Source organism: Acomys russatus, chromosome 31, assembly GCF_903995435.1.
Source record: "Acomys russatus chromosome 31, mAcoRus1.1, whole genome shotgun sequence".
NCBI classification, from domain to species: Eukaryota; Metazoa; Chordata; class Mammalia; order Rodentia; family Muridae; genus Acomys; species Acomys russatus.
This window is the reverse complement of record NC_067167.1, coordinates 9,763,712-9,789,731: the sequence shown is the minus strand read 5'-3', so window position 1 is coordinate 9,789,731 and position 26,020 is coordinate 9,763,712. Positions and strand designations below refer to the sequence as shown.

The following is a 26,020-nucleotide window of genomic DNA, read 5'->3' as shown; positions in this document are numbered from 1 at the left end:
CATTGGAGGAGGAGAAGCCTTGGCCATCATGCCAGTTGATGAATGCTGGCTGTGTTTCCCAGCTTCTCGAGTGAGACCTTTTATGCAGACCGTCTGGGTGGCCCAGACTTGCCCCGACTGCTGCTGGTTTCCAGGCTTCCTCCCTCCAGCCCCCCAGCCACTGTGTGTGCCTCATGTGCTGCTGAGGGGCACTTGTGGGGCTCTGCCTCCTGCTGCACACTCATCCGCGGCACCCCCCTCCACATCCCAGATGCCCTGTTCTACTGACCCGCGTCTCTGTCCTCCACCCTCTACACCTGATTGTAGGCAGGAGAAAAACACGCACTCTGAGCTGGTAAGTTTGGGGCTTTTTAGATATTAAGGGTAAAACAATTAAAAAATATATTTTAAAAATTACTTATCACATATACAGTGTTCTGTACTCCTGCACGCCAGAAAAGGGTGCCAGATCTCGATGGTGGTGAGCCACCGTGTGGTTGCTGGGAATTGAACTTGGGCCTTTTGGAAGGACAGACAGTGCTCTTAACCTCTGAGCCATCTCCCCAGCCCTAAAAAATACTTTTATTGTACTTAATGATTTCAGTCATTACCCCAAGTAGGCCAGGGTTTTATTTTATAAAGTGATAATGAATGTATTGCTAAAACAGTGTTCCAAACCAATGTAGAATGCAACTAGTTATATGTAAAACTACATACAGACTCCAGGCACAGTGGCACATGCTTGTAATCTCAGCGCTTGGGGAGGTAGAGGCAAGGTGGTCTATAAAGTGAGTCCAGGACAGCCGAGGCTACATAGAAAAACCCTGCCTCGAAGAACCAATAAATAAAGCTATACATCACTGGTATATACTAGAACGAAAAGGTATTTTAAGAATATTTTTAAGGGCTAGAGAGTTGGCTCAGAGGTTAAGAGCACTGTCTTGCTCTTCCAGAAGTCCTGAGTTCAAATCCTACCTAACCACATAATGGCTTATAAGCGTCTATAATGAGATCTGGTGCCCTCTTCTGGTGAGCAGGTGTATATGCAGGCAAACACTATACCTAATAAATAAATCTTAAAAAAAAAAAAAAAAAAAGAGTATTTTAAAATATTTTCTTAAAGTCCAATACACACAAATACGGAAACAAAAACTAAACAGAACTTCAGACATGTAGGATAAAGCAGTGAGCTTTAAAATGTCTTGTGAGGCCTGGGTGGTAGAAAGCACGCATGTGTTTGAAGCTGGGCGAGGTGGTGGTACACGCCTTTAGTTCCCACGCTTGGGAGGCAGAGGCAGGTATAAGTCTACGCAGTGAGTTCCAGGACAGCCAGTGCTGTATAGTGAGGCTCTGTCTCCAACAACAGACCCTCCAAACTTAGAAAGGAGCCTGTGGAGGCAGAGGCGTGCCTTCACATACAGAGCAATACTGGTCAGTAATTTTTTTTTTCTCTGAGATTTTAACTATTTGAGTCTTGACCCCACACACAGTGTAATAAAATCTTAAGTACTTGGCCAGCTTTACAGTTGCTGTGTTAGCCTTCCTGTGTTCATCATTTACCAGACCCCCTTCTCAGCCTGTGACCTTTAACCTATGACCTTAGCCCACTGATTGTGTCTTTGACTAGAAAGTAAAGGTGATTGCTAAATTACAGTGCCTCACACTGTGCAATTGGGAGAACTTCAGCAGAAGGTTTTTTTGTTTGTTTGTGTGTTTTGTTTTGTTTTCTCCAAAGTGAGGGAAACCTAATTTAAAACCTAGTTTTAAAACTCTAGGAAGAGCCAGGCGTGGTGGCTCACGGCTTTAATCCCAGCACTTGGGAGGCAGAGGCAGGTGGATCGCTGTGAGTTGGAGGCCAGCCTGGTCTACAAAGCTAGTCCAGGACAGCCAAGGCTAACGCAGAGAAACCGTGTTTGAGGGTAAAAAACAAACAAACCAACCAAAACTCTAGGAACGGGGGCTGGTGAGATGGCTCAGCAGACAGCAGTGCTTGTTACCAAGCTGATGAACTGACTCGGGCAGATTTCCCTCTGATGTCCTCAACTGTGCTGTGGCAGGTGCCCCCCCCCCCCCCCCCCAAAAAAAAAATCAGGTAAGGAAAGAAAATCCCTGGGAAGTCAGTATGAAAATAGCACATTGAAACCCACTCTGTATAAGTTAATTCATGCCTGTAACACCAGGTCCTGGGAGAGAACAGTGTCACACTTGGATAGGTGTGTCCGGTGGTTTGGAGGGGGGCTGTCAGTGTGTAGAACGTGAGTGAACACTTGAGAGTAGGTAACAGGGATGGGAAAGGTTCTAGAGGTTTCCATATGTAGCCGCAGTGAGAGTCGACACATCCTCTTTGAGAATGGCCTTTGCTTTTCGTTAAAGAAAGATTTCCAAAGCTTTCTGGACATGGCCACTTTTCACTTAAATTCTTTTCATTTCTCTTGTCCTGCAGCCATATCAGAAAAGCCAACTTCAAAAGCTGCCAGCAATGAACGGCTCTGAAGACCCCCCTGGGTCGTATGACTTCGACCTGATCATCATTGGAGGAGGCTCGGGAGGACTGGCAGCAGCTAAGGTAAGGTCCCCTGTGCTGTGGCATCTGGTCCGTGATAAAGGGACCACTTTATAAATTGCTTTTCCAAACTGAAATGTTGGATCTTCATGAAAAAAAGTTCAGAGCCCCAGTGATTTAGGGCACACTTCATTTCATTTAAAATTTATTTCTTGTTGTTTTTCAAGGATAGTAAAGGTGTGTGGAACTGGTTTGAAATTACATACATTTTCTTTTAACTAACATTTGGGGTCCCCCCCGCCACTTTGATCTCTATAATTCCTCTTCTCCAATAAACAGTTTGATTTCTTTTTTGGTTTTTCGAAATAGAGTCTCTCTGTGAAGCCTTGGCCGTCCTGGACTCGCTTTGTAGACCAGGCTGGCCTCGAACTCACAGCGATCCACCTGCCCCTGCCTCCCAAGCGCTGGGATTAAAGGCGTGCGCCACCATGCCTGGCTCAGTTTGATTTCTTAAACTTGATTAAAACTAATTTACCTCTGATGTATATGGGGGCGATTTGAGAATGGCCACTCAGTCCTGGGCTTGACTGGGAAGAACATCTGCCCCCAGCATCCTTCAGATACAGGAAGTGCTGCTGCCTCTGTGAACTTGAGGCCTGCCATCCTTCCCAGAAGTGATCACAGACCTCTAAGGTGCTGCCTACGTCAGCCTGTAAAGGTGGCCCCGAGATGCCCCCCTTGAACTGAGTCACTTTGCTGAAGGACACACGGCTTCCGTCCTTGCTCTCCAGTAACCTTTGCAGGTTCAGTGGCTGGTACTTCACAGCTACTCTGAGGAAGAGATTCCTTTAAAGATGTTGCCTCAGGGCTGGAGAGGTGGCTCAGTGGTTAAGAACACCGGCTGCTCTTGCAGTGCACTGGGGTTCAATTCCAAGCACCTATGTGGCAGCTCACAACTGTCCATGACTCCAGTTCCAGGGGACCTGACACCCTCACACCTATGCACAGAAAAATTAAAAAAAGTTGCCTTCCAGGGTACATGGTGAGACAAGCGCCTAGGTGTTTTCCAGGTTTACTGTCTGGGAGGAGTCATGCAGGAGTCATCCAAGGCCTGCTAGCTGTTTTAACAGTTTCACAGCTACAGTCTGTAATTGGAGGCTGCCTGAGTGTCTTGGCTTTGTCCTAGAGCTGAGCTAACAACGCGATGTGCTAGGTTCCCAGACCTGGATCTAAGCCTAGTCCTGCTTCAGGCTCTAGAGCGTAGAAACTGCAGACGGGTGCTCGCCCCCAGGCCCAGCCTATTGCTAACCTAACCATTTGAATAATTTTGTTTCCCAGGAGGCAGCCAAATTTAACAAGAAGGTGCTGGTCTTGGATTTCGTCACACCCACTCCTCTGGGAACTAGATGGGGTGAGTTTCTGAGATGCTGCACGTGTGATTTCCCCCGGTGGTGATGGCAAGGACTCCAGAGGTCCAACTTAAAAAAAAAAACAACAAAGATTAGAAATGACAAAATGCAAAATTCTCGTGTGATCCGGTTAAATGCTGTAGATTAGGTTCGACAGATGCCCTGACCACAAGCTAGCTTAAAGGTCGATGCAGGATCTGTTACACAGTGGAGAAGCTTCCTAGGCATTCTTTCTCCAGACGTACCTCCTGTGTTCAGAGGTCTCATCACATAAGCCAGCCATAGCCGTTCTGAGTCTTGGTGAATGAATACATGTTGGCTGCTCATTGGTCGAATGTGTGTCAACGACCTGTGGACCAGGAGCCTGGGGCTGTCGCGGTGAACTCGCTGTAGAAGTTCCTGCCCCCGTAGAACTTAGACGTTAGTGGGAAACGAGATGAGTGAGAACTTCACTGGTGGTGACAGGTACTGAAAAGAGGGGCCTCCTGGGTAGAGGAGGGGTCAGCTATGGGGGTGGTAAGGCAGCGTTCTGAAGAGGTGCCCCCTAGAGGCGCTGCAGGAGGGGATGGGACCAATGGGCTAAAGGCTGACGTAGGACTTGCAGGCAGTGTTCGTTAGCGTTCTCACAGAGCAGATCCAGAGGCTCCTAGGCAGATGGTGGGTATAGCAGGGTTGTTGGAGCTGCGCACAATAAGTAAAAATAGAAAGGGGAAAAAAAAAAAAGGCAGTTCAGACTGCACAGCACTTACAGGCCAAGTTGGGGACTTCCAGACCAGTGAATGGGGGGACAGGTAATGGGGTCCTTTGAGGAGTTGAGGGAAGAGAAATGGTCAGTACCTTTTATAGAGATCATTAACTGCTCACATCAGCAGCAGGCAGTGGCAGTACAGCCAGATAAGACCGCAGCGGGCAGCCTATTAGCTCTCATACAGGTGATCTTGGTGCTGGATCTAGTCCCTGACCTGTGGAATTTGGACTTCCTGGTGACACAGCGCAGCAGGCATGGGGGTGTGGTATTTTCCTCAGAGGACATGCCTTTGAACGATGTGCTCCATAGCCACCTCCCTCCCTGCCTGCACTTTGTTCTGATGGAAATAAGTGATCTCTATGTTCTGTAAGCTTTGAGATTACTGTTTTGGGGGAGAGGATTTTTCACATAGGAGTTCTTTGGCGAATCAGTGAAAACTGTAGGCTGCTTCCTCAGGAATTTCATGAACACCCAATTTCATGCGTATTTCAGACCCGCTTGGTGTACCCGCTCCTCCGTTTCTGTGTGTAGATTCAGCAGTAGGTAAAGGGTTGGGCCCAGAGTAAAGTTTCAAGTTCTGCATCACCGTCGACCATTTTGAGTCTGGAAGTTACAGAAGTTGCGGGAATCTGTCTGTTTTGTTCCAGAGTGACTTCTCTTTGCTCCGTACATTGGGCTCCATGGCCTTGGAAATGGAATGAGGGTTAGGAACAAACTTCAACAGTGTTGGCTGCATTCCAGCAGCAACAACAGTAACAACAACAATAGTAATGACGGTGTCTCCTTGCATCTTAATACTCCGGCTTCTTTGAGGCCCCCAGTGGGTTACGAACTGACCTCTCTGTTGTTGCAGGTCTCGGAGGAACATGTGTGAACGTGGGTTGCATACCCAAAAAACTGATGCACCAGGCAGCTTTACTAGGACAAGCCCTGAAGGACTCGCGCAACTATGGCTGGAAAGTCGACGACACAGGTGTGGGGGGGGGGGGGGAGGGGCTTCTGAGCTGTGGTCTTGCAGTGTACCAGCTGGCTACCTGAAGCTCTGTTCTGAGATGGGGTCTGCTAGTAGCCCAGGTTGGCCTGGGTTAGCACCAGGGCTGTAAATGGTAACATTTCAGAACCCTCAGAGCTTATGGGATGTGGTGACTGGCGCTCAGGGCTGTGGGCAGTACTTAATCGTTTGGGGCTAGGCAGGCAGGCTCTTCCAGGCTCCCCACAGCATCTGCCTCCAAATATCTTGGCTCCATAGCCCCTAAAGTGAGCTGCTCTCTCTTTGTTTATGTGCATTGGTATTTTGTCCACTTGGTGTCTGTGTGAGGGTGTTGGACACAGTTGGTGAGCCCCTATGTGGGTGCTAGGAATCGAACTCCGGTCCTAGCAGCCAGGGCTCTTATCATGTTGCCAGTCCCCGAACCTGCTCTAGGTCTAACTTTTTTTTTTTTTTTTTAATCGAGACAGGGTCTCTCTGTGTAGCCTTGGCTGTCCTGGACTCGCTTTATAGACCAGGCTGGCCTCGAACTCAGGGATCCATCAGCTTCTGCCTCCCCAGTGCTGGGATTTAAGGCGTGCGCCACCACGCCCGGCTTAGGTCTAACATTTTATGATGTGCGAATCAAAGGTCTGTAGTTTATTCTCCATAAAGCCACAGACCAATTCTGTGCGGTCGTGCCAATTCAGGAAGCACACTGTTAAGTACTACAGGCCTGGCTCCATCGTGTGCTCAGAGGCCAAGCTGCTTGATCAGTACGTTTTCTTGAGAGAAGCCTCTGTCTGTGTAGTTTCCTCTTAAGCCACAGCCTCCCTAGGGCTTGTTTCCTCCATATCTCCTGAGTGTATTTTATCTGTTGTCTGTTTTCTTCAAGTCATTTCTAACAGTGATTAACCATAGACTAAAGGTTGATTCCCCCCCCCCTCCCTTTCCTTTGTATTCCTGGCTGTCCTGGAACTCACTCTGTAGACCAGGCTGGCTTCTGCCTCCCGAGTGCTGGGATTAGAGGTGGTTTTTTTTTGTTTTTTTGGTAAAGATTTACTTACCTATTTAATGTATGAGTGTTTTAGCTGCACATACACCTGAATGCCAGAAGAGGGCGTCAAATCACAGTATAAATGGTTGTGAGCCACCATGTGGTTGCTGGGAATTGAACTCAGGACCTCTGGAAGAGCAGGTGGTGCTTTTAACCACTGAGTCACCTCTCCAGCCCTGAGGCTTATTATTTTTAAGACTGAATTTTTTTTTTTTAAAGATTTTATTTTATTTATTATGTACACAGTGCTCTGCCTGAATGTAACACCTGCACACCGGAAGAGGGCAGCAGATCACATTGTATAGATGGCTGTGAGCCACCATGTGGTCGCTGGGAATTGAACTCAGTGACTTCTGGAAGAGCAGATAGTCCTCTCAACCTCTGAGCCATCTCTATTTTATGCCGTAGTCCAAGCTGGGACACACTGCTCAGTTAAGAGCCAGTGTAGGCATGTGCCTATCAAAAAAGATGGTTGACGTTTTGGAATCTAGTATTTAGTAATTAAAGAATGGAAACTTTTGTTTTTCCCAGGTGAAGGTTTGGGGACAATGAGATCCAAGCTCTCTGAATAAGGAACCAGCTAACTTGCAGATAAAGCAAGTGTTTGCGGGGGTGGGGGTTAAGGGGGGAGCAGGCGGCTAACATACAGTTTGTGGGGTAACCACTGAGCTGTTTTCATATTGTGAAAACAGCTTGATGGTATATAAATGAATTTGCCTATATTTCAGTAAAAGTAAACTGACTAAAATGATGACAGGCCTGTGGTTGTCACTCCACACCTGGCTAGAGCAGAGCCTTCCTGAGCCTGTTTCAGATGGAGTCCTAAGTCTTAATGGTACCCTGTTCCTGACAAATCGGTGTTTAGAGTCCAAAGTAAAACTACCAGTTCACCTCTCCAGTAGAGGAAGAGAAGCGTTTGGGGCGTAGTTTTGAATTCTGAGCGTGGGAAAGTGGCTTTTGTGCTCCAGGGGAACGTGTTCTGGCTTGGAACTGCCTGGCTCCGGGTGAGAGGCTGCCGAGAGGCTCATCGGGCGGTCGGGAGGACTAAACGGACTCTCTTCTCACGCAGTTAAGCACAACTGGGAGAAAATGACAGAGTCGGTGCAGAATCACATCGGCTCGCTCAACTGGGGCTACCGGGTAGCCCTTCGGGAGAAAAAGGTTGTCTACGAGAACGCTTATGGCAAATTCGTTGGTCCTCACAGGATCAAGGTAAAACTACAGTCTCTGCTCCTCCGCTGCTTTTTCAAAACACCTCTCATTGGTGTTTGGAGAGAAAACCATTTCAAATGTGTTTCAGAAAATCAAATAAGGCGTGAAGGTTAAGGCTGATGTGACTCAGATTGTCTAGTTTGGTTACTTCGCTGTCAGGCATCTTGGGGCCTTCTGTGGGGTGGGTGGGAGTTCAGGGTCCCAGGCCAGATTGGACGTGTGCCTCTGTCTGTCACTTGCTAGCACAAGGTAACTGTTGGGAGAACTGAGGGAGACCCTGTGTCAGCACCCTTTACGGACTGTAAAGTTTACTGACAGTGAGTTGACACTATTTCCTTTGCAGGCAACGAATAACAAAGGCAAAGAGAAAATTTATTCTGCCGAGAAGTTTCTCATTGCCACGGGCGAAAGGCCACGCTACCTGGGCATCCCCGGAGACAAAGAGTACTGCATCAGCAGGTAGGAAGAACGAGGGCGTGGGCTGTCCTTCCGTTTTGTTCTTTTTTGTTTTTGTTTTTGTTTTTCGAGACAGGGTCTCTCTGTGTTAGCCTTGGCTGTCCTGGACTCACTTTGTAGACCAGGCTGGCCTTGAACTCACAGTGATCTGCCTGCCTCTGCTTCACAAGTGCTGGGATGACAGGCGTGCGCCATCACGCCCGGACTGTTTTGTTCTTTAAACCTGCTTAGTTCATGTCTTTGATTTTGAATTCTTCGCCATATTTGTTCTTGGGGATTGGAAGAAAGAGAATAAGAGACGGACACGTTTTAACAATCGAAAGCTACTGTCATCCTGCCACTCAGGGTTAACACATTATATCGACAACACAGTGTAGATAGATTTGACATTTCTCTTTGCGTTTGAGATTAATTTATGTGTATTTTAAAACCTGGTGGGTATTCAGGAACATTTTGTTAAGTAAGTGTGGTCATGTGTACGTGAGTTTATTTTTTGCCAAGCAAGGATCACGTTCCTTGTTAATGCTAGGGCAGTAGAAAGAAAGGATCTGCTCAGATGGCCGTACATGGAGACCTTGGCCCCACTGCCCGGCTCCTCCAGTGGCCTCAGTACCCTGTAGAAAAAGCCCTCGAAAACATAGTCAAAATGTTTTTCCCATCAAGGGATAACACTACCAATATTTTTTTGTTGTTGTTGTTTTTCAAGACAGGATTGCTCTGTGTATCCCTGGCTGTCCTGGGTTCACTTTACTTTATAGACCAGGCTGGCCTCGAACTCATAGCGATCAGCCTGCCTCTGCCTCCTGAGTGTTGGGATTAAAGGTGTAAAGGTGTGTGCCACCACACACGGCCAACTACAAACACTTTTAAATCATTAAGACACATCGCCAGCCTCTGCCTTTTTGGATGCTTTTTTTTTTTTTTTTTTGGCCTGGGAATCCCTGCTGTGTTTTAGCTGCTCCCTTCTTTGAGAACTGTGACTTTCCTGATCCTGATACAGGGGCAGCTCTGACGCTTCTGTCCCGGCTACCTGTGATGTTAGTCTTGCTAGGTGTTTGGTTGTTGTAACCCAAGGACTAACTGGGGGGGGGCTTATGGGTAACAAACTCCCTCAGTTGGGGGTGGGGGTGGAGGGTACATGGGGTGGGCTTGGAAAGTAAGCTCAAGGCACTGGCCGTGACTCCTGACTGACTTCCTGGTTCACCATAGGTCACACCTTCCTGCGGTAGAAAGGATGGCGGCATCTCTGTGGTGGTCTTTTATAGGCTCTGGTCCTGTTCAGGGAGTTGGATATTTTTATGCCCTAACCATCTGTTAAAAAACCCTGTTTATCCTATGACACTCAGGGCAGAATATTGCCAGGAATTTTGATGTTTGGGCACACAGACATTCAGGCTCTAGCAAGCTCCTTTTCTGTTTTTTATTGTCTTAGAAATAGGGGTTCCCTGGGCTGGAGAGATGGCTCAGAGGTTAAGAGCACTGGTTGCTCTTCCAAAGGTCCTGAGTTCAGTTCCCAGCAACCACATGGTGGCTCACAAGCATCTGTAATGTGATCTGATGCCCTCTCCTGGCCTGCAGGCAGAGCAAGGTATACATAATAAATAGATAAGAGCACTGTATACATAATAAAGAAAGAGAGAAAGAAAAAAAAGAGGGGTTCCCTATGTTGCAGAGGCTGACCTTGCATCCCTGGGTCCCGATGAACTTCCTGCCTTAGCGCCCTCAGGAGCTGAGACTACAGGCCTGTGCCGCTGTGCCTGACGACTCATCAGTGTGATGGTGAGGGGCCGGAGAAGCTTAAGGCAGGGCCCAGACAAACTTAACCTCAGCACCCTCGAATCCATGGTCCCCCCGCTCCTCCCTCCCAAGTGCTGGCGTTATAAGGAGGCATCCTCTTACCCAGCTGCCCTCATACATCGCTTCTGTTTTTTCCTTTATTTTTTGGTTTTTGAGACAGAGTCTTTCTATAGACACCGGGCTGGCCTCCAACTCAGATGCTCCTGCCTCTGCCTTCATGGCAGCTGGGATTAAAGGCACCTGGCTAATTCTACAATCTCTTATCTCTTATGTATTTCTAACTCAATGACAAAATTGTTGTAGTTAAAATTTTATAACTAATTATATTACAAAGATTAGATTTTCAGAATTTTTTTTTCCTTCCCATCCTTTTTTTTTTTTTTGTTTTTTTTTTTTTTTTTGTTTTTCGAGACAGGGTCTCTCTGTGTAGCCTTGGCTGTCCTGGACTCACTCTGTAGACCAGGCTGGCCTCGAACTCACAGCGATCCGCCTGCCTCTGCCTCCCGAGTGCTGGGATTAAAGGCGTGCGCCACCACGCCCGGCTTCCTTCCCACTCTTGCTACTGGGTGTCCAGGTGAGAAGCAAAACTGATTTTCCACTCAGGAATGAAACTTGAGTGGAAGGTCAGTGTGGGTTTGTGGTTGCAAATGGTACAAAGCGGCTGTGACATCTGACACAGAACTCACCCTGTTGGCTGTATTTAGCCACCAGCATAGTTGAAAACCAGGTGAGTGTTTCCAACAAAGAATAGTATCTAAGACCTTGTAGCGTTTTCTCACATTATACGCATAATGTCTACCAAGTGTTTATAACATTAAAAGTTCTCCTTTGAGCTCGGTGTGGTGGCGCACGCCTTTAATCCCAGCACTCGGGAGACAGAGGCAGGTGGATCGCTGCGAGTTTGAGGCCAGCCTGGTCTACAGAGTGAGTCCAGGACAGCCAAGGCTACACAGAGAGAAACCCAGTCTTGAAAAAATAAACAAAAAACCCAACAAAACAAAAGTTCTCTTTCTTAGCAAAGTGGAAAATACTTGCATCATTATTTATATGCGACCTTTTTCCTCTTTCTCCTTTACTTTTTCAGTGATGATCTTTTCTCCTTGCCTTACTGCCCGGGTAAGACCCTGGTGGTTGGAGCGTCCTATGTTGCTTTGGAGTGTGCAGGATTTCTTGCTGGTATCGGCTTAGACGTCACTGTGATGGTTCGGTCCATCCTCCTGAGAGGATTTGACCAGGACATGGCCAACAAAATTGGTGAACACATGGAAGAGCACGGCATCAAGTTTATAAGGCAGTTCGTTCCCATTAAAGTGAGTGGGTTTTCTATGGGGCTGTTGGCTTTCCATCCGTGGTGAAAGGCAGTAAGACGGGATGGGTGGTATACGCAGACCTTTGAGCATCGTAAACCGTCAGGAGCTCTGTGTCGGTGGGGTGGACCAGCGTAGGCTTCACTGCTGCCTCATGCCCATTGCTCCCCACACACCAGCGACCCTGTGCTTCTTTTCCGTTTAACTGCATTCCTTCCTGTTGCTGCCCTGGTCTGCCGTACTTGGTACTGCTCACACCCCTATAACTCTGTGGGTACACACATCTACACAGGTGATGAAATGTGGCTGGGACAGAGCTTGGTGGCGGAGTGCACTCCTAATAAGCAGAAGGCTCTAGTCTATGCCAGTACACACCTGTACTCACACACGTGCGCTACAAGGTCAAGTCCATCACTTAGCATCTCAGACCAGCAATTTCCTCTAGTGAGGGTGACAGTTGTTGGGGTTTTGGTAAAGTTTAAAAATGCTAGACCGGTTGTTTTTCTCTCACTGGATTAAGCTTGTGTGACTAAGTCTCTTAGTGCTGACAAGTAAGAGTCACATTTTGGGAGCTAGCCTCACCTGTCCGATGCTCTGTCACTTTGCTGCCCTATGCCTTAGGGAGAATGGCTTACCCTCCCAAGGCTTAAGTCGCTGCAGGTCCGCGTTTCTTGTGAGGCGCTGGCCAGGGTGTCTCAGGAGCTAGAGCACAGTGTGGCACAGGGTGGTCCTACTGTGAGAGCTGGGCTTTGGCTTTCCTGAAAGTTGCCAATACTGCATTCTTGTAGTTCAGCAATTCTCCACCCGTGGATCATAACTTCCGTAGGGATTTAACGACCCTTTCAGGGGTCACCTAAGACCCACCGGAAGACAGATATTATTTATTTATTCATTTTTTGGTTTTTCAAGACAGGGCTTATCTGTGTAGCCTTGACTGTCCTGGACTTGATTTTGTAGACCAGGCTGGCCTCGAACTCACAGCGATCCATCCGTCGGCCTCTGCCTCCTGAGTGCTGGGGTTGCAGGTGTGCTCCCGGCTTACAGTACAGCTTATAACAGCATCAAAATTACAGTTTGAAGTAGGAATGAGCACTGGGCTAGCTGGTTTTAGGGCACACATGTAGCCCCAGTATTTGCATCAGGCCACAGTTAGGAGACAAATGTGTGTCGTGCCGTGGGAAGTATCCGCTATTCTGAAATGTAGCAGCCTCCGGAATAACACCGGCATTCAAGCACAAGAGCCCAAGTTCAAATCCCAGCACTCACCTACAGAATGCTGGGTAATGACCCTGGAGGCGGCAGGAGCGGACGCTCTAGGCTTTTCCATTTCTTTCCCACTTTTCCCTCTGTATTTCTCTGTTTTAAGAATTATTTGAAGCTTTTTTTTTTTTTTTTTTTTTTTTTTGAGAAAAAGCCTCTCAGGCAAACTGTTAGCAAGGTAAATGAAAGAGGTGCTGATGATAATGTTGTTACACGGGGAGGGGTGTAAAGCCCTTTCTCGCTGAGTACTCAGCAGATAGAAAGGGGAGAAACAGTTGTCCCCACCGTCTGCCCTTGTTTCAGAACAAAACTTGATTACTTTTACAGGTTGAACAAATTGAAGCAGGGACACCAGGCCGACTCAGGGTAACCGCGCAGTCCACAACCAGTGAGGAGACCATGGAGGGCGAATTTAACACAGTAAGGAATGGGCCCAGGTCAGGCGGAGTCCTTACTAGGGTTTGTTACCTACGTCAGATGACTTCTCTTTCTAAAATGCCCCCTTCTTTGCATATTCTAAGACATCTCAGCTACTCTGATAGTAGGATTTATTTTGGCACAAGGATGACTTCCACCATCCTCTCTGAAAGTTAATATACGTCAAGTGGCCACAGGCAGGCAGGCGTTGCTAATGAACCAGATTTTCTGGCCATGGTCTTCTCTGTTTGTCTGCCATGGACTGTGCTGCTTGTTTTTAAGTTTGTCTAACTTAATTAAGGCAGTAATTCCTTTTCTTTTAAGAATTGCCAAGAGATGTTTTCTGTGTCCAAAGACTTTAAAAGCTAAAAGGTTTTAATCAGCTTTAACCCTTGAATTTTTATTAATGAAATGTGTTCTGCAGGTCTGGGGTTAAGTGGCTCATGCCGTGGTTTCTGTTAACAGTTCATTATTTTTTTCAGGTGTTGCTGGCAATAGGACGAGATTCTTGTACGAGAAACATTGGCTTAGAGACCGTGGGTGTGAAAATAAATGAAAAGTAAGGAGGCGGACACAGCGCAGTGACTCACTGTTTTTCTCAGCCTTTGCCTTTTGAAGTAGTCTCCCCAGGAGTGAACGTTTTGAAGAGTTCTGAAAGAACCTGCCAAATCAATGGGGTGGGGGTGGAGGGTGGGCGCGGGGCAGAGGCAGGGTGGGGGCAGGGTAGGGTTGGGCATTGGGAGCGGATTGTTCAGACTTAGGATTTTCTCTCTCTCTCTCTCTCTTTCTTTCTTTCGTTTTTCGAGACAGGGTCTCTCTGTGTAGTCCTGGCAGTCCCGGACTTGCTTTGTAGACCACGCTGGCCTTGAACTCACAGGGATCCACCTGCCTCTGCCTCCCTAGTGCTGGGATTAAAAGTGTATGCCACCACCACGCCCAACTCGGTTTTTTTTTTTTTTTTTTTTTTTTTAAGATTTTTCATGTTTTGTTTTTAAAGTAGTGCCAGGATTTTGGCTAAGCACCTTGACTCCTGCGCACTGTTCTGTTTTTAGTAACTAGAACATTGTTCTCCTGGGGAGGAAAGACGGTGCCGTTTAACATCACTAATGTTGGCGGTTGACGGTTGCAGGACTGGAAAAATCCCTGTCACAGATGAAGAGCAGACCAATGTGCCTTACATCTACGCCATCGGTGACATTCTGGAGGGCAAGCTGGAGCTGACGCCTGTCGCCATTCAGGCGGGGAGGTTGCTGGCTCAGAGGCTGTACGGGGGCTCCGCTGTCAAAGTGAGCTTTGCGCCGTCACCCGCCGAGACACTGTTTTTATCATTGTTTTGTCTCTCTTAATTATTTTTTTCTCTGTTTGACACAGTGTGACTATGAAAATGTCCCGACAACTGTATTTACTCCTTTGGAGTATGGCTGTTGTGGCCTCTCTGAAGAAAAAGCTGTAGAGAAATTTGGGGAAGAAAATATTGAAGTGAGTTCTCCTTTTCCTTCTTTTTTTATGTTTCTTTTTTCAGAGATTCAAATTGGTTTCAAATGCATAGAAGAAAAGTGCAATTATAAGTAGATTAGTGAGCATGTGTATAATTTCTTAACTTTTATTTTTTCTAGCGATTTATTTATTTTTATTTCCTGTGTATGGGTGTTCTGCCTCTGTGTATTTCTATACCACATGTGTACCCTTGGAGGCCCGAAGGCATCAGATCCCTCAGAACGGGAGTTACAGATGGTTGGATGGTTGTGAGGTGCCAGGTGCACGCAAGCTTCCGCCATCCTCTCTGACTTAGTACACTGTATGTCAGGTGGCCACGGCTAGGCGGACGTTGCTTATGAGCTAGACTCGCTAAGGGGATGCTGGGAAAGTAGCCAGATATTCTTAACTGCTGAGTGTCACCTCCAGTCTGTGAACATCTTTCTGTCCACTGTCCAGTTCTGTACGTATTAAAGTGCTGAGGAGCTGGATAATGAAAGAGCGCTGTGTGCAAGCACAAGAGCCTGAGTTCAGATCCCCAACACTCACTTAAGAGACTGGGTGTGGCTGTGCCCTACTTTAAAAAAAAAAAAAAACCAGCATTGGGGGTGGGGACGGGGACAAGCAGTATTGACAGGATGAGTGCTGGACCTATGCTGGCTGCTAGCCTCACCAGACAATGGTGTGTCCAGGTTCAAGGGAATAAGGTAGGGGTAATAATAATAAATTACATTATACATAGAATAGCGGCCTGCTTTGGTATCCTCATGGGTACACAAGACCCGCAAAAGTGTTACCTCCCCAATTTTGTTTGTGGGTTTGCTTTTTTTGTTTGGTTTTGGTTTTGGGTTTTGAGACAGGGTCTCTCTGGATAGCCTTGGCTGTCCTGGACTCTCTTTGTAGACCAGGCTGGCCTCGAACTCACAGCAATCCACCTGCCTCTGCCTCCTGAGTGCTGGGATTAAAGGCGTGTGACACCACGCTTGGCTTTAGTATTTATAGTTTAAGGTTCTTAGCAGTTCACGTTCGTTTAGTCAGATTTTCTTACTTTGATTTGCTATATTCCATATAAAAGTAATGTTTGCATTGAAGAAATTTTTAACAACTTAATTAAAGGAATAGGAAACAACAACTCAGATTATGTCTGTAATGTAGCATTTTGGGACATTTCATTAATCTCCTCCCTGTGTGATTTTGTGGTATCTGAGCTCTGGCTTATCGAAGCACTGATCTCTCATACCCCAATTTACCCTGGGGTTAGTGGCTAGAGAAAACAGTAGGCTGTCACCCACAAGACACATCAAAAAGAGTCCCTGTCCTCTGGCTCCCCTGCACTTCCTTCCTTGGATAAGGTCCCAGGAGGAGGTTTCCGGAAGCAGGAAGCGAGAGAACCAGCGGCTCTGTGGTTGCTGAAGTTGTCCCTGCCGTTTCCCGGGCTCTTGTGTGCAGGTGTCATTCCTCTAAGCCAGCGGCTCTCAACCTTCCTAACGCTGCGGCCCTTTAATGCAGTTCCTCATGTGGTTGGTGGTCACCCCAGCCATAAAGTTACTTCATTGCTATTTCATAACTAATTTAAATTTGCTACTATTATGAGTTGTAATGTAAACACATGATATATGGGGATATATCTGATATGTAACTTACAGTGGTTTCTTTTATTTATTTATTTAGAACGAATAATACAAACTCCTATGTAGACCAGTCTGGCCTCACACTCACTTCCACCTGCTTCTGCTTCCTATGTGCTGGGATTAAAGGCGTGCGCCACCACGTCCTGGCTTGTGTTCTTTTATGTAAGACAGTATTCAGGAGGCTTCTTTCTTCCTTTTCTCGTTCCTTTTGTTATATTATTTAAGGTTTACTGGTCATGTTGAAACAAGAGTCATCAGAGGAGCTCTAGCGGAGTCCCGAGCTATTTTTGCTTTTTGACCAAGTCCGGTTTATTCTGTGAACTTTATTAGCAGCGCTAGCATTAAAGGGCCTCTCTGTCTGCTGCTCGACAACTTCCTGTTTCAGGAAACAGGTCTGAACGGTGCTTTTGTCTTCCCAGGTTTACCACAGTTTCTTTTGGCCGTTGGAATGGACGGTTCCATCCCGGGATAACAACAAATGCTATGCAAAAATCATCTGTAATCTCCAAGACAGCGTAAGTGCAGCATGATCCTTACGGTGATGTTTAGCTTTTGGGACAGCTCATGTGACCATGAGAAATGTGTGCCGTTCCTTTACTGTCTCACCCGTTGGTGTCCCCAGCCCCGAGGACACTGTTTGAGGCAAGCAAGGGTGTCGGCCCTCCCGCTTGCTGCCCACTCACCATTCCAGGCGCAGAGCCCCACTACAGGCACAGGACACCCTTGAGTAAAGGAAATCAAGGGCCGCTTGGATTTTTTCTGTGTTGATAATGAAGAGCAGTGAAGTCCTCGCCCTCCGGGGTGTGGGATGGGGTGTGGGGTGGGAGAAAGCACCACAGAGAAACCTAGGTGTGCTGCAGCTGGCACTGCAGAGAAGGCTGTGGTGGGAAGAGCGCTGGCGGAGGTGGAGATGGCAGCACCCTGCGGCAGTAATGACCAAGCCTGAGGGCAGCCGCTCCAGCCCACGGTGGGAGCCAATGCGTTAGTGGTCGTCCAACCTTCTGCCCGTTTCCACACAGGAAGAGACATTTTATATCATATCCCAGGGCACATGAACGCATACACACTCTTTTTAAATATTGCATCCGAAACTGAATTCTTTTCAACTTTTGTAAACCGAAAGTTGTAGGGCATTGCCTTGGACGCAAAAGTCATCACTGAGGCAGGCATTTAGTAAATGAATATACTAGGCCAGCTCCTTGACGTAAGGAAGAATTATGTGCCGTTTTCTCTGTCTCTTTAGATATAGGTTGGTTTTTTTCTTTAGTTGGTTGGTTTTGGTTTGGTTTGGTTTTTTTTAAGACAGGTCTCTCTGTGTAGCCTTGACTAACCTGGACTTACTTTGTAGACCAGGCTGGCCTCGAACTCACAACGATTCACCTACCTCTGCCTCCCGAGTGCTGGTATTTAAGGCATGCGCCACCACGCCCGGCAGATATGTTTTGTTAAAGCATGGTGTATCTGAGTGTGTCATCTGACTTCACAATGCCTGAATCTCCTTGGCTTTAGATAGCAGGTAGTGAGTGTTCTACGTGAGAGACAGTTGAATAGAAGCACACACACACACACACACACACACACGGCACCGCGCAGGCCAGTGAGCCCCAGTGCTAGTGTGTAAGAGATGAGCAGCGCACACAGTTTACAGCAGCGCCCATCCCTGAGCGCATGCTAGCACACAGGTGACGGCTGCTGCTCGTTCTGCCCGTCCTGGGCCTGAGGAAGCAGAAGCAGGTGGACGCCTAGTCCAACGATGTCCTTAGCTGACGGCAGAGCTGTCAGTGGCCTGCCAGTCATCGTGGCAGGCCTGCGGGTGTGCTTTACTGTTTTGTTTCACCCCAAGTCGTGCCTCTTCTGAAGTTGGGGTCTCTTGACTGTTCAGGGTTTGGTTCTTGCTGTGTGTCTACGCACTGCTTTGTGATTTAACTAAAGGAGTTAACAGCAAACAACCTGGTACCGTCTACTTTTAATGTCATTTTTTTTTTTTTGAGTCTTTTAAATGTCTTCAGGAATACAGCACATGGGTGTTCCTTATTCACACCCCAAACCCCCAGTTGTCTCATGTCACGTATGTAACAAGACTGGCGGCAGAGGGACCTTGGACGGTTTTTAAATATTTACACAACTGATTTTTTTTTAAGTTTATTTTTTATTTCACGTGCATTGATGTTTTGCCTGCACGTATGTCTGTATGCGGGTGTTGGATCCTCTGGAACTGGAGTGACAGACAGTTGTGAACTGCCATGTTGGTCCTGGGATTTGAACCCAGGTCCTCTGGAAGAGCAGCCAGTGCTTTTTATTGCTGGGCTATCTCTCCAGCCCCAGAGGTTCCAGTTACATGCGACTGATTTTGTTTATGGTTTTTATTTACCCTTTGGCGGTTCGTAATGCAGCCCATGGCCTCTGGTTGTCTCAATGGTTCTGGGCAGAGTGAGACTGGTCTAGTCTGTCAGCCCTGAAGATGCACCACTGAGCTGGGGAGTGCATACAGCTTCCTTGTTTTTGGTTTTTCTAGACAGGGTTTCTTTGTGTAGCCTTGGCCAACCTGGACTCGGTTTGTAATCCAGGCTAGCCTTGAACTCACAGAGATCCACCTGCCTCTGCCTCCCTGAGTGCTGGGATTATAGGTATGCGCCACTGCACCCAGCATGACTTATCTTCTTGACAGAGATAATCTATCTACAATAATTCCCACACAGGTATTGCAAAGTTTTCAGGCATTTCCCTCTTGTGTGCCTGTGGAAGGTTCTAGAAAACCCAGAACGTCAGCTAAATGATCTTGAAATTTGAGTGCCTTCCTTTATGTCTCAGTCACCATGGGTCATTTGTAAAGTGCCAGGACAACCAGGGAACCTGAGGACACTGCCCTCTGCTAGCGTTTTCTGGAATGGCTGTGTGGCTAAGGTGCTGTAGGCGCGGCACTTTTCCAGTTGTTCCTCCGTTGCCCTCCATTGGTGTTATCCTCTTGATTGATGTTCCCACGCTCCCTATATCTGCCCATCCGCGGGTGTGCCATTGCCCTCCGCAGCACATAGTGTGAACAGCGCAAAGCAGCTGTTTCGGGGGGGGGGGCGGGGGCGGGCTTCTCCAAACATCCTGGGGAAGTCCCCGGGCTGTGGGAAGAGAAGGGAGAAGCTGGCCTATTCCACCTCACTCTGTTCTGCATCGTAGGAACGTGTCGTGGGCTTTCACGTCCTGGGTCCAAATGCTGGAGAAGTGACGCAGGGCTTCGCGGCTGCGCTCAAGTGTGGACTGACGAAACAGCAGCTGGACAGCACCATCGGCATCCACCCTGTCTGCGCGGAGGTAAGTCCTGGGCGCCTCCTGGAGCCACTGAAACATGCCCACTGTTGACACTCAAGAGCGCCAGGCCCCGGGCTCTCTGGCCTTCCTGTTGCTGTTTTTTTTTTTTGAGCTACTTGGTACCTGAGAGTGTGGCGGTGACTTGTGGCCTCGGAAGGCTCGCCTTCTGGACTTGAGGGTCCCCTTTTCATGACGCACTGCCGCTGGTATAAACTAGAGACTTCTGCCCTGCAGGTAAAAACTTGCTGAGAGGGACTTGAAGAAACTGGCCTTATGCCTTTTGTTTATCTGGGCAGCTCACAGCTTCCTTTCCAGTATTGAGGGCTCCAAGGCTGTCAGGTCTGAGTTGGTGGCTAGCCTAGGCTATATAGAAAGCTCCAGGCCGGTCAGGGCTACATAGTGAGACCCTGTCTCGAGGGAGTTATGTGGGAGAACTCAAGATGGTTTAGTGTGGGCTAGTAATGGCATCTGTTATCTGTGTTCCACAGACGTATGCTGTGCTTGTGTGTGCATGCATATAGGGAGGTAGATCTGTGTGCGTTATTAATAGATTATATATATATTCTGCGGCTCATATCTGGTTGGCCTCTGTTTCCAGTTGTGTTTGTAAAGCTGAACTCGTGGTTGAATATATGTCAGCCTTAAAAAAGACTCATAAAGGGAGGGAGCTGAAGAAGTGCCTTGATGAGTGAAGCGCTTTTTGCATAAAATAGGACCTGGGGCACTATGGTATGGTAGTGTGGGGTGGGAGAGAGTGTGGGGGGCAGGTCAGAGGGTCAGGGGGTGGAGACATGTAGATCCTGGAAGCAGGCTCTGCAAAAGACTATCTAAAAATACAAAGTAGAAATCAATAGAGGAGCCGGGTGTGGTGGCGCACACCTTTGATCCCAGCACTCAGGAAGCAGAGGCAGGCGGATCGCTGTGAGTTCAAGGCCAGCCTGGTCTACAAAGCGAGTCCAAGACAGCCAGGGCTACACAGAGAGACCCTGTCTTGAAAAACCAAAAAAGGAATCAATAGAGGAAGACATTGACGTTGCATGATGCTTGCCTCCACCCCAGCAGGCGTGCGTACACACGAGTGTGCGCAAATACACATACACACAAAAAGGCTTGGGTGTAACTTGGTAGAGTGCTTGCCTCAGCATGCATAAGGCCACAGGTTCAATCCCAGCACTGCATAACATGGCCATGATGGCACACCCCTGTAATCCTAGCACTCAGATAGAGAGGCAGGAGGATCACAAGTTTGAAGTCATCCTTAGCTACCTAGTGGATTTGTACCGAGCATAGGCTAGAGACCCCATATTTAAAACAAACAAAAGCACAGAGACGGAAACACACTGCGCTGCTGTGTGCTTCGCCTTCCTGTCATTAGGAATGGTGTCCTCCAGAGTCATGCGTACCGGCTTGATTGGAAACAGAAAATACTGACATGTTTCACTAAACGACCACGGCAGAGTTACTAGAGCATAGTCAGAAACTGCTGTTTTTGTCATAAACAAAACAAAACAAAACCCCCTCCAAAAAACCGATTCTTCAAAAAACTATAAAGACTGAGAGTCTAGATGAATACTATTTGGTTGGTTGGTTGTTGGTTTTTTTCAAGACAGGCTTTCTCTGTGTAGCCTTGGCTGTCCTGGAACATGTTTTGTAGACCAGGCTGGCCTCGAACTCACAGAGATCCACCTGCCTCTGCCTCCCGAGTGCTGGAGTTAAAGGTGTGCGCCACCACAGTCCGGCTTAGATTAATGCTCTTTGGCCATATTTTTAATTCAGTGCAGTGACACAGACTGCCTGTGTCGGGAAAGTGCCAGTGAATTTTGTTTTCTTAGAGCATACTAACAGTGCTACAAACAAGTTTATGTGAGAAAGCGGGAATTAGCTGGCGAGATGGCGCAGCAGTTCAAAGCCTATACTCCTTTTGCAGATGGCCTGAGTTCAGTCTCTTAACACCCGTGTCAGGGGCTCTGCAACCATCAGTAACTGCAGCTTCAGGGGCAATGAGGTACCCCCCACACACTTGGCATTCGCTCGATTATACACATAAATAAGTATTTTGGATGATACAAATAAATAATAAAAATCTTCTAAAACAAGAAGCAACAGAAATATATCCTCACCATTTTGCCCCACCCCCACATCTCCACCTTCACCAGCCTGGAAATGTGTGGCCTGCTTCTGTTACGCTGAGGGGCGTGAAGTGAGGAGAACACGGGTGTAGCCGCAGTCCTCAGGGTGTCTGTTAAAGTAGACGGTGGTGGAGGTGATGGTAGAAATGGGGAGACACCGAAGGCAATTTTGAAGAAGCGTTGGTAGGACCTTGGACAGACTGGCTCATGAGGGCCTACTCTGTGCCAGGCACCATGATCTCCCTGTGTTAGCTTCTCTCTGTCCCCTTCCTGAGGAAGTTGAGGGCACCAGACAAGGGCATTGAGGACAGATGGCAAGCACTCAGCCCACAGTTGCCTGAGTTAGGAATCTCACACATCAGCTGCTTCTTGGTGAGTCTGGCACGTCTTAGCTTTTCAGCTTGGCTTGCAGCAAAGTTAGCTAAACTTGGAACAGTGTCCAGTGTGTGTGGCCTGACAGGAAGGACCGTGCTGCGGCTGACTCCGTAGCTGTTCTTCCTCAGGGTCCTCCACACGGGCGGTGCAGCTTGACTGACCGCCTCCCGGATGTGTTTGCAGAGCGTGGCAGGAGCAGTGCGGGTTTTGTAAAACTGCCTCTGGTGCATGGTGGTATTTTGTTTTTCATCCTTGCCTATGAGCTCTACTTGATTAGAAATTAGAAATTGGGGCTGGGCGGTGGTGGTGCACACCTTTAATCCCTGCACACCTTTAATCCCAGCACTCAGGAGGCAGAGGCAGGTGGATTGCTGTGAGTTCAAGGCCAGCCTGGTCTACAAAGGGAGTTCAGGACAGCCAAGGCTACACAGGGAAACCTTGTCTTGGAAAACCAAAAAGAAAAAAAGAAAAGAAAAAGAAGAAATTAGAAATTTGGAAAAAAATCAAAGGCTTTCCTGACTGCAGAAATGATTTTTTATGGGGAAAGGCCTAGATCTTGAATAGTGAAATGTGACTCTCAAGTGTCTTCACACTTCCTGTGGTGCCTGGTCCCCAGGATGGTTGCTACTGGCCTGTGAGAGAAAAGGATAGAAATAAAGAGAAAGGGTTCAGAAACCTGAGCCATTTGACAGTTTTATCTAATAAGAAATTGGGGGCTAATTTATATGCCTTTTACATTTTACATTTTCATTCTAGGGAGAGGGCGGGAACCTGGCGTGTGGGGGCGGTGGTGGGGTGGGGGAGGTGGGGTAGAGCAGGCGGTGGGAAGCTGAACTGAGCTGAGGCAAGACTGGAGCATCCCTGGCAAACTTGACCTCTGTCCATGTCCTTTGCTCTGCACTGCCCTCCGCAGTAAATTTTTTACAGTTTTTACATAAATTCTACAGGAAATTGTAAGGTAACGGTATGTGAATGAAATCTCTATAAAATCAGTTTTGTGTCTTTTCACTGCTCTGGTATCAGCGATGGCCTCCTCCTCTTAGCCATAGCAGGGACATCAGTGCAAGAAAGTAGACTAACAGCTCTCCTTTTTTTGTTTTTCGTTTTTAACGCTAATGCTTTTTGGTGGGTTAGCTCTTATCCAGACCTCCTTCTAAATCTCTCCAAACCCCAAGAAACATAAACTCACAGGTCTCAGGAGCCGAGGGTTTGGTTCAAACATGTTCTCCTGGCCATTCTTTTTCTCCCGTCCCAAAGACCGGGAAGAGCTGCTCTGGCGGCATCTTAAAGTGTGCGCAGCAGCGGCATCCCAACCACTATTTTCCTGATCGCACATTGTCCCCTGCCCTCATCCATAATGCACGCTTTTTAAACAAAGGAATTGTGTTCCTTCTCAGGAACAGCTGGGCTGGCTCGCAGTGTGTCAGCGCTGACTGTCAGGGTGCTAACGAGCCTTGTGGAATCTGCGGGAATGTGCTTTTGATGGAGTTACAAAAGGGATAACGACTCCGGGGATTTTACATCCTCGTTAACAAAGATGAATCCTCTAATTTAGTCGGTTGGTTTTGAATGTGAATTAGTCATATTTTAAGACTTGGGCCATAAGTACTCCGGCCTGAAGTTTCACAGTGCCACTGTTGTGCTGCTTTATAGGAAAAGGCTATGTCTTTACTCAAAGGCTAAGCCAGAGCGAAGGCTTTTCTCTGGATTAAAGATACCCTTTCATTCAAAGGGTGTTTACTTTGGTCCATGTACCTCAATATGGCCTTGGCTTCTTTTCTTTCTTTCTTTCCTTTTTCTTTTTTTTTTTTTTTTTAAGATTTATTTATTTATGTATACAGTGTCTGCCTGCATGTGTGCCTGCCTGCCAGAAGAGGGCACTAGATCTCATAGGGGGGGTGTGAGCCACCATATGGTTGCTGGGAATTAAACTTAGGACCTTGGGAAGAGCAGACAGACAGTGCTTTTAACCTCTGAGCCATCTCTCCAGCCCGGCCTTGGTTTCTTCCTCTTTTCTCCTGGTACTAAATAATGTTCCATCTCTGAATACTCGGAAGAAGAAGAATTGCTATAAGCTTGAAGTCAGTCTGGACTACAGAGTGAGGTCCTGTCTCAAATATGTAAGTTAGGGTTCTAAGAAGCCCTTAGTGTTTTGAGAAGCAATGAAGGTATTCTTTGGCACAAAAATTTGTTCCAGAAGGTCAGTGAAGATACATGCAGCCTGTGTCTGCTTCCTCTGGGCACTCTTCCAAACTCACCGTGGCCTTCGGTTAAGGAGGCCCCGCCCGGTGGGGCAGGATTAAAAGTCCCAGGCTTGTGCTGACATTTGAAATGCCAGGAGGATGTAAACTGTTTAGACGTATAAGCTTTGTGACTAAAGTCATTAGGGGATGGCCTGGCGATTGAACCCTGGGAACTTTACAAAAAGAAAAAAAGTGTGGTGAGGGGGAGAGCTGGGCAGAACTCAGCAGTGTGCCTGCTGTGCTTGTAGTCAGGTGTGATCGAAGAGGAGGAGGGGGGTATGCTGGGTCGTTCTGTGTGTGGTGCAGGAGATGGCACATTCCCTGCGCTCACACAGAGCAGCCAACGGAATCCGTAGTGAGTGCCGGACACCACGAGGCTAAGGTGGGACCCAGCAGAGCCTTGTGGCCATTGTGGTGTGTGTCTAGGTGGGGCAGCCTGTGAGGTGACTGTGGTCTGTAGGATCTCACTCGCTGCACCTCTGAGCTGTGACCAAATAGCCCCTGTGGAAACAAAGGTGGGTGAGACTGCCAAGCAATGCCACAGAACGGAGTTGAGTCCCCTTCTAGCTCTCTTCAGTGTGTATAAGAATAGGGGTAGTGCATGCCTCCCAGGTGTTTGCACACAGGAAGCAGTCCCTAACGCGGAACTAGAGGGCGTCTTTGGTCACCTGCGTCATTTTGATGCATGCATGCGGTGCTGTCTGTGAGCTTGCTTGCTCGGTTTAAACACGCCACGCCTTCTTCCTCTCTCCCGCAGATATTCACAACGTTGTCGGTGACTAAGCGTTCCGGGGGAGACATCCTCCAGTCTGGCTGCTGAGGTTAAGCCCCGGTGTGGATGCTGTTGCCAAGACTACAGACCATCCATTACCTCACTTCCTCGCCCCACGTCCAGGAAGGCCCGTGGCAAAGTGCTTGCCCTAAGGCCACCAGGTCCCTGGGATCCTGTGGGTAGGAGGAGGTGGCAGGTAGAAGGCTGCAGCATCACACTGGGGTCACCGTGACGGACTCAGACTGACATTCGGCAGCGCATTCACAGGGATGCGTCCATGAAGTCACCGGCCTCAAGCCCAAGTGGTGGGCAGTGACGGAACAGCTGTCGGATCCAGTCAGCTCAACCTTTCCTTGCAGACTGTCTTACTCTCGTTTTCAAGCTGTCTGATGTCGATTCTAGTTTCTTCTTTTTCTTTTTCTTTTCCTCCATGGGGTTACTGATACCAGAGTTAGGGAATGTTAGCATCAGTTTTTTGTCTAAAAGCACGTCGTGGCTGGACTACCCACACGGCCTTACCGTGTGGAAGGGGATGACTGGGCTCAGGAGCGCCACACAAGTTTGTCCCGAGAAAGAGGAGTTACCCTATGAGTAAAATACAGTTTGTCTTACTAACCTGTGTAGCATCGCCTCCTTTAATAAGTCTTCTGTCCAAAAGAAGAAAACCCACCGTCCACTTTTGCAAGTTTCCCACTGTGCGCATCACCGAAGCCTCTTTGGAAGGGAGCTGGCGGCCCGGCTCACCTGCTTGGACTCCACTGTGGCCCAGAGGCCAACCCGGACAGTGAACGTCTTCCCCACCTCCGCTCACTTCTGTTGCTCTGACTGAGTGGAGATTGTTCGCAATGCAAAATGCGTAATTTACTCTGAACTTGTTCTTTCTGTGAGGTGGATTTAGTTCTAAGCGTCACAGGCAAGTAGCTCCGTACACACAGCATATAAATCTGAAGTAATTACAATTGCTTTTGTAAGGAAGCTG

General features: G+C 47.8%; 1 protein-coding gene across 1 annotated transcript; it reads left to right on the top strand.

The window, feature by feature from the left end:
• The first annotated feature begins 10 nt into the window (after positions 1 to 10).
• On the top strand, positions 11 to 25,449 carry Txnrd1 (thioredoxin reductase 1). The gene is made up of 14 exons (XM_051139757.1): positions 11 to 334; positions 2,423 to 2,545; positions 3,821 to 3,893; positions 5,493 to 5,612; positions 7,733 to 7,875; positions 8,219 to 8,334; positions 11,213 to 11,438; positions 13,023 to 13,115; positions 13,595 to 13,671; positions 14,242 to 14,398; positions 14,484 to 14,591; positions 16,639 to 16,734; positions 19,391 to 19,525; positions 25,027 to 25,449. Exons 1-14 carry the CDS (start codon positions 29 to 31, stop codon positions 25,087 to 25,089), a joined length of 1,836 nt encoding a protein of 611 aa, XP_050995714.1. The 5' UTR covers positions 11 to 28; the 3' UTR covers positions 25,090 to 25,449.
• The last annotated feature ends 571 nt before the right edge of the window (positions 25,450 to 26,020 follow it).